The 13603-nt window shown below is 30.9% G+C and overlaps 1 protein-coding gene across 1 annotated transcript; it reads left to right on the top strand.

Annotated features, from left to right (window-relative positions):
- Positions 1 to 70: 70 nt before the first annotated feature.
- On the top strand, positions 71 to 1576 carry GT037_002711 (saccharopine dehydrogenase; the record flags this gene model as incomplete). The annotated part of the gene is made up of 4 exons (XM_038927758.1): positions 71 to 189; positions 281 to 367; positions 420 to 822; positions 872 to 1576. The coding sequence occupies 4 exons, from the start codon at positions 71 to 73 to the stop codon at positions 1574 to 1576; spliced, it is 1314 nt and encodes a 437-aa protein (XP_038789036.1).
- Positions 1577 to 13603: the final 12027 nt, after the last annotated feature.

The following is a 13603-nucleotide window of genomic DNA, read 5'->3' as shown; positions in this document are numbered from 1 at the left end:
TGTCCTGCTGCTGCACTTTACCCAAGACCCAGACGGCTCACATCTGGCTATGTCATCGCGCCGCCGCTGAATGGCTAGCATCAACGGCAGCAGCCCTGCAGTAGCGCCGTTCTCGGAGCTCGATTCTGGAGCCTCCGGCCAAATTGGCCATGGAGTCATCGTGGGCTGCTTCAGTCCGCGCCGACCATTGTCAGTACTCCGATCTCCGTTAGACTCTCCAGCACAGGAAGAAGCAAACAAATATCTATCTTGATTTCTCTTTCTGTTCTGAACCGACAAGACACGCTTCCAATTGCCCGTTGCACACAATGTCCTTCCCCACACTCCATGCCCGCGCAGAGGCCAAACCTCTCGAGCATCGCTCGTGGTAGGTATACACATAAACTCCGCGCATGTACATTACTCACCAATGCCCGCAGCCTCACTCCCACCACCGCCAAGAAGCTGCTCGATGCTGGCTACCCCGTGCTTGTCGAGCGCTCACCCAAAGACCCCAACTATGCCCGCATCTTCAAGGACGAGGAGTTCGAACAGGCAGGCGCAACCCTCATTGAGGAGGGCGCATACAAGAACGCGCCCAAGGACAACCGCATCATCATCGGCCTGAAGGAACTGCCTGAGGACGAGTTTCCTCTCGAGCAAACTTTTGTACACTTTGCACACTGCTACAAGCAGCAGGGCGGCTGGGAGAAGGTCTTGGCCAGGTTCCCCCGCGGAGGAGGCACCCTGTATGACCTCGAGTTTTTGCAGGATGAGTCAGGCAGACGCGTTGCTGCCTTTGGCTACCACGCCGGTTTCGTTGGAGCCGCTCTTGCCATCAAGGTACGTCTGGGAAAGAACGACGCTATCCCCCCATACTAACTTCTGTCAGACATGGGCATGGCAGCTCACCCACCCCAACGGCGAACCTCTGCCAGGTCTCGAAACATTCACTGAAGGCCGCGGATACTACAACAACGAGAGCGAGTTGATCACTCAGCTGAAGGAGGATGTCGCAGCTGGCGAGAAGGTTGCTGGTCACAAGCCCACTAGTCTGGTACTAGGCGCCCTTGGACGATGTGGCTCTGGTGCTGTCGACTTGCTCGAGAAGATTGGCTGCCCCGAGATTAAGAAGTGGGATCTGGCTGAGACCAAGGAGCGTGACGGTCCCTACCCAGAGATCGTCGATTCGGACATCTTCGTCAACTGCATCTACCTCTCCAAGCCCATTCCCCCCTTTGTCAACAAGGAGAGCCTCAAATCGCCAGACCGCAGACTCAGCGTTGTCTGTGATGTCTCATGTGACACCACCAACCCCCACAACCCCATCCCCATCTACGACATCAACACTACCTTTGACAAGCCCACAGTCGACGTCTCGGTCGAGGGTAATGGTCCCAAGCTGTCCGTCATCTCCATCGACCACCTTCCGTCTGCCCTACCCCGCGAATCATCAGAGGCTTTCAGCAATGCTCTGCTGCCCAGCCTGATGGCCCTCAAGGACCGATCGACCACGCCAGTCTGGCAAGGCGCAGAGAAGCTGTTCCAGGACAAGGTACAGACTCTGCCTGGCGGTGTTCCCAAGAAGGAGGTATAGAACTTTTCATCTGGCTGCGTCTCCTCCGACACAAAAGTTACGACATGAAACATAAAAATGAATAATGCTTACGACCCCACTGTAACCTTCTGATATCGCAATCCGTGGCTGAGTCACCTTGAAATAGAATTGCTAGTCAAGGCCTTCATCATGGCTTGAGCTCTGCTTACGCTAGACACTACGGTTCACCAATCCTTACTGCAGTACTGATGCTAAACGAAGGGATACGATGCTTTCGCGCAAAAATCCACTAGTCTTTCCCGTCCAGTTACACCAGGCCTTGCGCCTCTGACAAAGCGATTGCTTGTTGTTGTTACAGGGCGACTAATCTTCTATTGCCGACCGGATGTTCCAAGTATATGATGGCCTGAACATTCATCGCGAGAAACTTAATGCGGACGCCCTTTCGATAGTGAGAACAAGATTTGGGCTATCAATATGTACAAGAGAATGAGAACATTACAAGCTTAAGGATAAAGAATATGACTCTCATAGATTCCTAATCTAGGAGCTGACTGAAGCGGAGTGAGAGCTTTGAACGAGAGTGGAGTGAACCTCTTGCCGGCGCTAACACACCTAGTCTAGCGATCTGAAGTCATGTTATCCGAGCTTCTTGCAGGTGTCCATTCGTGCATATCGTGTTTGGTGGGTACCAGAACTGAATGCTTGCGAGTGGCAGATCTCGACAGATCTATCAGTTTCTACTCCGACATATTTGGAATGAAGGAACTATCTCGCATGGATCTGGAAACTGTTACAATTGTACTTCTTGGATATGCGGACTCAGCAGACCCGAGCGTTCCTGTCCTCGCACGGGAGGGCGTGTTGGAACTTGTCCTAGCAAAGGTATGACTCAATACTACGAAACCCACGCTAAAGTCTTGGGCTCATTCACGATCCTTACAGAATGCGAAAGGAACCACGGCAGCGACTAGCTATGGTCTCAATTCGTGATCCGTCAAGCGTTGTATCACTGTTGCCGACATGGATGCGGCTATGGATCGATTAAGAAGCCATAACGTTAACAATGTCAAAGAAGCCAGTACAGCTGATGCCTCAGAGGTCGGTGCATCGTTCTTGGGATGCGAACCAGCTTGTCAGGGACAAGAAAGCGTGCTGTAGGACGCTTGTGCAGAATTAGCGTTTGTAGGAGATCCGGATAGCTATCTTGTCGAGATAGTTCCCATAAGCCCAACGGTTGACTTCGTACGTGAAAACTAAGTTTGCACATCTATTGCAGTAGATGAAACCAATCTAGAGCAGACTGAATGCTAGGACTGGCTTTGATACTACTCTCTGAAGTTTGAAATCATTCAGCCTTTACGGTATAGCCAGGCTATGTACTGTAATGATTGAGTAGTAGTTTATCTGTAGTACTATCTATTCATGATACTAACTCGTGCAGTTCGACTATGCTCTTTACTATCTATCACTATCCATTAAAACCTTACTATACCACCACTTTGTAGTTGGTTGTCTCATTGATTTGCCACAGAATAGAGGCCGCGAACTACCCTGCTGCTCAACAAAATACTTTGCCCCCTAAAGCAATGGTCTGATGAAGTGCAATAGATGACCTAAGACTTTTACTACTCGTGAACAGCTTGAATCCATATCTCTACATATTTTCACGAGTTCTACTCCGTATCACCCAACAATAAGGGCTTTACTTTGCGTGTTGACGTTTGTTCTCTTTGCTCTTGTCGCTTGTAGTGCACACAGAACACAGCCTTCGCAAATCGCTAGCTTCCGACAGGATAGGGGACCCGCAGCGTAAACACGGCACGCATCGTTGTCGGCTACATCAATCATAATCTTGTCCATATCTCCGATGAAGACGGAAGATCTAGGCGCTCCTCGTTTGCCGCATCTGCGGAATTGATTCACAGCAACGTTTTGCCATCATTCCGAGCGTGCTATGGAGACGTCGTGCGAAGGACTATCGCAGTTGCATTCAACAATTCACTTGAGCAGTTTCTCCAAACTTCTGTGATGTTGATCGTAGCCACAAGTGCTCTAGAGTTTCGCGCCGCGAGACAAATTGTCTGCGGGTCGTTTCGCCAGTGGGGTTCGGCGTCAATACGGAGGTCAGAAAGGTACTCGGGAGGAATATCTCGACAAAGGCGTTCGAATTCCGGTTCACGGTTGAGAACGAGCTCAGTGCTGATAGCTACGTGTCGAGGTGATCTAACGTACCCGTTTGGATCGGTGGGAATGTCTAGTATCCGTACAATGCCGACGTGATGAATCAGACTGCTTATTGCATTTGAAGATGGGCGCTGAAAAAATTCCGAGACCGCAAGAGGCCAATTCGATTGGACGGCCATGACATCAGAAGTCCTTACATGGATCTTGTCAAACACGCCTTCTTGTCTAACGTTCAACTTCTTATGCAGTAATCCCGCGGTTGGCTGTTTGTCTAGCGGCTGTGGGTGTTCCATGCTAGTAACAAGCTCAAGCAGTAAGCCTATCCAACCGCCGTGTTCCAGAAGACCCTGCTTCATCGCCAGGCGATGGAGTTTGGTCAACCGTTGCTTGTGCTAAAAGTGCTATTGAGCAAGCACTATAGATCGTACCGAGCACAATCCCTGTCAGTCTACACACGTTCCTTAAGATATCAATGTCTTCCAGATATATCTTTTCCCCACTTGCCTAGCGATCGAATAAGACTTGATCCGCTCTGGTAGCCAGTCATGATCGAGTATCTTGGGGATGTAGGCATCAAATGCAGGACCCATTATACGCGTCGAGTGCGGTGACCGCAATCCGATGAGCGATCTGTAATTCTCTCGATGCACTTCGTAGTCGACGCTGCTTCCTTTCAGATGCACCCTTCCGCCAGCAGACAAGCTTGGTCTTTTCACCCGTGCCTTCGCGTACAGAAAGCAATCTTTCTAGATGTCCGTAGGTTTAGCAGCGTCGATAAGGCTGTAGCAGCGCTGCAGCCGCCAGCATCCTATATAAAGTATGCTGAAAATAGAGATACTCTAAGGGTGTAGTGCTAAGTGTTAACCCCTATTTTTTAATATTACCTTTAGATCTGCTTATATATCTCTTTATATAACTTTAACTATATCTAGATATATATCTATATAAAATAGGTTAAAAAATATAAAGTAATACTATTACATATTAATAACTATTACCTTAATTAATATAAATTTAATGTTATATATAGATAAAAATATTAAGTTATACTATATTTACTAATAGTAGAAGTAGTAGTATATATTATAAAAACCTATAAGTATTATATACTATAATATAGTAGTATAATAAAAAATTTTTAATATAGAAATTTAATATAAACTACTAAAAGTTTTTTAGTATATAAAAGAACTTTTAATAATATATTAAGGTATTTAAAGTTAAACCCTAATAATAAGGTAGAAAAGTAAGTAGATAATTTAGAGTAGTATTAAATATAGTAGTATACTTTAAAAAGTTATTATTATAAGTTATACTTAAGAAGAGACAAAAGTAAGCGTAAAAACTTTAGAGAGTTAAGTAGTATAATTTAAGAATAATAGTATAGTAACTATACTATTATTATATAACTACTTAGTAGTAAGTAAGTATACGCTAGACTAAGAGTAGGTACTTAGTAGTAAGAAAGACTAGTTAGCTATTTACTAAGCCTAATACTATATTACTTAGTAATAAGTAGTTATACGCTTAGTACTAAGCGTAATACTTATTAGTATATAGTATAGACACTAAACCTCTATAGCTAAGTATATTTTACTTAGCTTTATATAGAACTTTAGTATTTAATTCTAAGATTATACTTTATTTTTATAAAACTCTTTATAGTATTATACTAATCTACTAATTATACTATTATATTAACTCTCTTATCGCACTTACTTATTCTCTAAAGACTAACTCTAGGTTATTTAAAGATAACTTTTAGAGTTATATCTTTTAGATCTAAGGTAATATAAATTTTTTTACTTTAATATATTTAGCTTCTTAATAGATTAGTATAGATATAGTAATAATATAAAGAAAATACTAACTTAGTTATTATAAGCTAATTTTATTATAAGCTTTTTATATAGGTAAAATAAAGAAATCTATTATAAAGTATACTTATATTAATAAGTAGGATTTAAGTAGCTTTATATAAAAAATAAATAAGTAAGAAGTATTTATTTATAGTTAAATATAAAGAATATTATTTATAAAAATAGAACTATTAATAATAAAATATAATATTATATAATAGTAGATTATAAAGTATAATATAGTAAATAGTTACTTTATATATTAAGCTCTTAAAATAATACTATATAGAATAACAGTATTAAGTTATATAGCTACAATAGAAAAACTTATAGGTATTTATATTTATATTTATAATAATTATATAGTAAAGTTCTAACTACTTATAGTTATATAATAGATACTAGAATCTCCTATATCTCTCTTAAGTCTTAGAGACAGGGCCTATAGTGTTTCTATATTATATATTATTACGTTATCGCGTTATTATATAGTATTATAGTAGTATTAAGGAAATTTTAAGCAGCTAAGCCTAAAGCTAGTATTAAAATACTAACTTTTTACTTTTGTATAATAAGGTGCTATATAGTTATAATGCAACAGAATATACTTATTATTATAGCTATTACTAACACTACCTAGAGACTAAGTAGTATTATTAAGTATATTATAGTAATTACTTTATTATAAAAGTAAGTACTAGTACTATTATAATTATAATTATAATTATAGTTACTACTAAGTAGCTATAAATACCTATAGCTTAGTAGTTCTATTATCTAAGGTAACTATATTAGTTACGCGCCTACTAGATTTCTTTATTATTACCTTCTAAGCTATCTAAGTTGCTAAATTAATTATTTACTACGTTATACTTATTTTAGTTTATAGATAATAATATAAATAAACTTTAGCTAGTCTTTAAATTAACTCTTATAAACGTCTTAGAAGTATTTATTTTACTTATTAGTTCTTATACTCTTAGCTATAACTATATATTAGAGTAAGAAGACTAGATTAAATTAGTGTGTATTAAGACTATTAATTAGATAGCTGCTTTTAGGCTTAATTAGCACTAAAAAGTCTATATACCTAAAGATTAATTACTTAATCTTAACGTAACTTATACGTAATTAACTCTATTTTTATATACTATTCTAATATACCTTTTAAGTTTTATAGCTTAGTTATAAAATCTACTTAATTAGAAATCTCTAACTTATTAAATACTTAATATTACTTTCTAAATAACCTAAGTTATTATCTTAAGCGCGTATTATTGTTATTTATTACTTATTTTAGGTTAAGTAAACGCTTAATACTATAATCTCTAAATATAGTATAAAGATTCTACTAGACTTTAATCTTACTTACTATTTTAATTAGTGCGCGCTATTAATATATAAGCTAACTATCTCTTTTTTAGGCTACTTACTTAATAATACTCTTATCTAATATATTACTTTATTTCCAATAAGTAGTAATTAACTCTAACCTAATCTTATAAGTCCTATTCTCTTTTTACTTATTTTTCTCTTTTACTAATCTATTTTTTTAGTTTAAGATCTTATCTAATAATAATTAGTAAGCTCTTTATAGCTCTTACTTTAGTTATTACTCTACTTATTAAGCTTACTCTAAAGTAGAATTTTATCTTTTAAAAAGCTTTAGTTCTAATTAAAAAATTTTTACTTTTAGTTTTTATTATTTAGCTACTTACTCTTATACTACTTATAAAACTAGTTAAAGTAGTATTTCTTATAAAAGTAGCTAAAATCTTCTTTATATAGTAGCTCTATTAACTCTTTTTACTCTTTTAACTAGTTACTCTAAGAAAAATACTAAGACTTTATTATTTACTTAATTAACTAAGAGTAATCTAGCCTAACTTAATTTTAGTTACTTTTTACTTATTTTTTATACTATATATATTAAGCGTTATCTTAAGAATCTAACTTAGCTAATTAAGTACTATTATAAGCTTAAAAGTAAAAGTAATTACTATACTCTTTATAATACTTATCTATATTAGTAGCTTAAGTAAAATCTTTTTAAGTAGTTCTAGTACTTACTTTATAAGAGTATAAGTTTTAATCTCTTATTATTTTTTTATATATAGTTGTTAGGAACTAGACTCTTTTAGTGCGTTCTAGCTTATAATATACTAGAATAGACTTAAATATAGCCTTCCCTTACTATTATAGCTTAATAGCAATTTATCTCTAGTTAATACCTAATAATACTATTATTACTCTCTAGAACAAGTGTATATTTAGTATTATAATAATAATAGCTTAATATTTAAATTACTCTTTTTATAATACTCTTACATATATTAATCTATTATAATAAGCTCTTACTTAGGCTCTTCTAGTAGCACTTAACGTATAGTAAGGTTTATAACTAATAGGTTACGCGTAATAGACTATAGTATAGATAAACTTACTCTCTTATTCTTTAAAATAGTAATATAACTTAGTAAGAAGTAGCTAGACTAAGTATAGCTCTTTATAGATAGTTCTGTACCTATTAGAACCTTTAAAGACCTTACTATACTAAAGTAGTTACTTATACCTACTATAAGCTTACTATAAACTATAATAGTTAAATAGAATAAAAAATAATTTTTAATAACTTAGAAGCTTAAAGAGCTAAGAAACTAAGCTAAGTTAGAATAAAACTACTAAGAGTTAGCGCGTTTCTACGCTCTAAGAGATATAGTCCTTACTAGTAACTAGATAGCGCTAGAAGAGAACTTTATTTACTTTACTTTTATAAAAAAGTCTAAAAGCTAAGTAAATTTAAGTGTACTACGCTTAAAAGACCCTAAAAGATTTATAATACGTAACTAATTATAGTATAACTATTAGATATATAATTATAAAGCTATATTTTAAAGAGTACTAAATACTTTTTATACTAACTTATATAAAGTTAACTTTATAGTAAAGTTTTTTAATAAAACTACTTACGTAACTTAGAATATCTATACCTAGAATTATATAAGAGAAACTACTATATAGATACTAACTTAGAACTAGCTTAAAGTAGTAATACTTAATATACTTAGCTTTAAGTTACTATAATACTTTTAAGTCTATAATAAGTTAAAATATACTTCTTAGCGCTATAACTAAGACCTAAATATCTTACTATTTAAGTTAAATACTTTTTAAAGTAAGTTAGAGAACTACTTAAAAAAATAATATTTAATAGACTTTTTAAGCGCCTTTTTTCTAGAGATTTAAAAAGAACTTATACTTAGAGATCTAATAAAGTATTCTATAGTATCTAAACTAAATACTTTAGCTAAATACTACTAGAGTAAATTAAGCTATATAGTAACGTTCTCTTACTTATTAGAAGAAATACTACTATTTCTATAGTAGTTAGTAGAATTAAAGTATAAATATAATAAGCTATTTTATAACTTATATTCTAAGTCTTTATAAACTTAAAAAAAAGCTAAAATATCTAATTTAGACTATTTTAATATAAAACTTTTAAAAAAAGACTAAACTAGTTTAAAGAACTTTAATAAAGTCTATTAGAGCTATAATAAGTCTAAATACTTTTAGAAAGAATACTTAAAGAGTAAAAAGAAATTTAAAGACTTTAAGGTTTCTAAAGTAGAAAAAGATACTAGATAAAAAAGCTAGAGTTCTTTCTCTCTACTTATATTATACTTAACTTTATAGCTAAAAACTTAGAACTCTTCTATAATATAATATACTCTAAACTAATTTAGATAATAATAGTATAAGTTATAATTAAGTAATTAAAGCTAATAAAGGCGTTAATTAACTTAGACTTATAATTAAACTTTTTTTTAGTAGTAACTACTAAAGAGTATAATTTTACTATTTAACTTTTACTAAAGCTATTAGTAGAGAAAGTAAATAGTAAAAAGCTAAAAGTCTATAGAACTACTATAGTTACTATAAGTATTAAAGACTTTTATAAGAAAGTAGAAGTTTATAATATACTATTTATTATAGCTAAAATCTTAAAGTATAAAGTATACTTAAGTCTATCTTAGATAAATATATATAACTCTAAGTTTAACTTTTTAGAGTAAAAGCTAATCTTTAAAAAATAGAAAAATAAAAATAAAGCTTTTTTTTAGAAAATTATATTAGAAAAGGCTAAAAAGTTTAAAAAGATAATACGTAACTCTACGTTAGATATATATAGCTATTTTATTACTTTAGTACTCTAGACTAGCCTAGAAAAAGCTAGTAAAGTAGAGTTATCTCTATAATATACTAAGTTTATAGAACTTAGCTTAGAAGATGATTTAAAAGCTCTTATAAGTTATAGACTATAAAACCTAGCTATTAATTTACTATTTAAAGCTATAGCGCTTTATATACTATTATATAACCTCTCTAAAATAAAGCTTAAGTTATTATATAAGTATTTAGAGAAATACTTAGCGCGTAGCTAGATAAAGTATAGTAAGTCTCTAGTAAGAGCGCTTATTCTCTTTACTAAAAAAAAATAGTAGTATATAGCTATACGTTAACTACTAAAGCTTAAATAAAGTTACTATAAAAAATAAGTACTTTTTACTTTTTATTACTAAGTCTCTAAAGAGACTAGCTAGTACTAAGTACTATACTAAGCTAGATATAAAAGAAGCGTACTATAAAGTATATATCTAAAAAAGTAATAAATAGAAAACTACTTTCTATATAAAGTATAGTAGTTTTAAGTATATTATAATACTTTTTAGCCTTATAAATACTCTAGTATAGTTCTAAGCCTATATTTACTAAATCTTAGTAAGACTAGTTAATATATTTTATATTATTTACTTAAATAATATTTTAATCTTCTCTAATATAAAAGAAGAATATAAAGAATATATAAAAAAAGTATTATATAAGTTATATAAATATAATTTATTTCTTAAGCTTCTAAAGTATAAGTAGTATATATAGTATACTAAGTACTTAGGTTATATAGTAACGCCTAATAAAATTAAAGTTAATTAAGATAAGGTTAAAATAATCTTAGAGTAGCTAAAGCTATATATAGTATATAAAATTTATATATTTATAGGTTTTATAAACTATTACTAGTAGTTTATTACTAATTTTTTTTATTTAGTACTACTACTTACTAAACTAACTTAAAAAAGTCTAGAAGTAGCTAAAGATAGCTGCGTATAAAAGAGAGAAGAAAGCTAAAAAATTAAACTAAATAAAGAAGTAAAGTAAGTCTTTTAAAAACTAAAAAATTCTTTTCTAAATATTCTAATTCTATTTTATTTTAAATAGAATAGAAAGACTAAAGTAGAAGTAAACGCTTTAGATAGCGTAATTATAAGTATTTTAAGCTAATATATACTAAAAAAGTCTAAAAAAAAGCTAATAGTACTTTATTAACTTCTTTTTATATAAGTTAGTAGTAGTAAAGTATAACTATAATATATATAACTAAGAACTACTTACTATAGTAAAGAGCTTAGAATATTAGCGCTAATACTTAAAAAAAGTATACTTTAAGCTTTTTATAGACTATTAAAACTTAAAGTAGTTTATAGAGACTAAAATACTTAACTACTACTAAGTATAGTTCTACTTAGTACTCTTAGGCTTTAACTTTACTATAATGTACTATTTAAAAGTAATTAACTCTACTAATAGCTCTTTAGAAAAGCTAAATTATATAATAAAAGCTTAAAAGCTAGCTTAGAAATATAATAAAGCTTTTATAAAGCTAATAAAAAAGATTTTTATATAAAGTAATACTACTCTCTTCTTAGTAGCTACTATATCTACTTACGTAAGAACTTACTCTAGTAAATAAAATAAACTCTTAAAAGCCTTAGAAGAGTTTAGAATTACTAATAAGAACTAAACTATTAATCTAACTAATATAAAAATATATAGTAAGATAAATTATAACTTCTTAGATACTTTAGATTTAGAAAAACTTAATAAAGAGAATTAAAGCTTAAAATAGGCCTAAATTAGCTATTATAAAGTAAAGAGGCCTATAATAATAAAAGAAAAAGTATAGGTAATCTAAGAAAGCTATAATAATCTTCTAGTAAGCTATTTTAGTACTAGATAAACTCTAGAGAAGCTAGTATAATACTATACCTAGAAAAGTATAAGAAAAGACGTAGAATAATATTATAAGAATTATCTAATCTATAAAAAATCTATACCTATAAGGTACTAGCTTTATAGACTACTTTAATTTCTCTTTATACTAGAATAACTTTAAAAAAACATAATAATAGATTTTATTATAAAACTACTTCTAAGTAAGGTGTCTAGTATAGTCTATAATATAATACTAGTAATTATAGACTAACTAACTAAAATAGCTTATTATGTACTAGTATAGGCTAACTAAGATAGTACTAACTTAGTATAGACCTAGATACGTAAAGTAATATAATTATATAATATTTCTAAGCGTATTATTTTAGATAAAAGCTTTCTAATAAATATAAAGTACTAAGATATATTTTTATACTACTTTAATTTAAAAAAAGTACTTACTTTAGCGTTCTATTTCTAAATAGATAAATAGACTAAGAGATAAAACTAGATACTTAAGTTATACTTATAGTACTACTACTCTTTAAAATAAAATAATTAAGTAATCTAGATATTATTAAGAGAGTACGCGTATAATAATAGTATATACTCTACTACTAAGGTTACACCTTTCTAGTTTTACTATAGTATATACTTTTATAGCGCAGACTAGCCTAATATACTTCTAAGAAAAAGAGAAAAGCTTTATAAGAGCTACTTTAGTAGCGTAAGTTATTAAACTCTAGTAAAAGTATTATAGTAAAATTAAAGTAGTAAATACTTACTAAAAGAAGTATATAAATAAATAATATATACTAGTACCCTTTAAAGTAAGAGATTAAATACTAGTCTTTAATTACTATATTTAGATAATAAGACTTAAGAAAAAGCTTAATTAGAAGTTTCTTAGCCTAAGTACTATTATAGAGAAAATAGAGTTTATAACTTTTTATATAAACCTACTTAGACTAAAAAGCGTTTACTTAGTATTTTATATATCTCTACTAGAGCTATATAGCTTAGAAGAGACTATACTATATTTAAGTATACTAGATTAAGATACTTTATATAAATATAGTAATAATATTTATAAATTAGAGTAGATTATTAACTAAAAATATAATAAGAATAACTAATAGAAATATTTTATTAAATAAGTTAGTTACTTTAAAAATAAGAACTCTTAAGAGAAAGAAGTAAATATTTTAGTAAATATACTATAGAAATTCTAGAATAATAAGAGAATATAATAATAATAAAAGCTAAAAAAGCTAGTACTACTTAAGTAAGGCTAAGAACAGCCTTATAAAGAAAGAAGATAGTATTAAGCTATAATAGACTATTTTAGTATAAACTAGAGTATACCTTTACTTTTTTCTCTTAATAAAAAGTTTTTAGAGTATTTAACAGCGCTCTAAACTAAAATAAGTAGATATCTTTTATTAAATACTAGTAGAAGCTAAAAGAGCCTATTATAGCTTATTATAATCTATCTTACCTTCTTATACTACTTATAAGTAAAAAATTAAAAAAAAGAAAAAATTACTAAGTTAAACTATAAGTAAGTATTAATATATTTATTTATAGAGTAACTTAATACTAATAAGTATCTTAAGAAAGAAAAATATCTACTTTTTAAGAGTCTAAGATAGCTTATAATAAGCTTTCTTAAGCTATACTTAGTTAATTTACTACTTTTTAGCCTCTACTAAACTCTAAAAACTTATTAAAGCCTAACTTATAGTTACTTTAGTACTATACTTTATAATAAGCTAAAAGTAACTATATTACTTTAGTTAAGAGCTAAAAGTATCTCTTTACTTCTTAAAGTTCTTAATAAGCTTAGTATACTAACCTTTATATAAAGTAGCGCTCTTTTTAGTAATAGTTTAGTAATTATTCTTAACTTTCTTAATCTAAGTAGCTAGAGTAGTACGCTATAGCTTAATACTAAAATAAGTAGGCT

The sequence above is a fragment of the Alternaria burnsii genome (assembly GCF_013036055.1).
Source record: "Alternaria burnsii strain CBS107.38 chromosome Unknown 746, whole genome shotgun sequence".
Taxonomy (NCBI): Eukaryota; Fungi; Ascomycota; class Dothideomycetes; order Pleosporales; family Pleosporaceae; genus Alternaria; species Alternaria burnsii.
The sequence above is the reverse complement of the archived record's forward strand: the minus strand, read 5'-3'. Positions and strand labels throughout refer to the sequence as shown.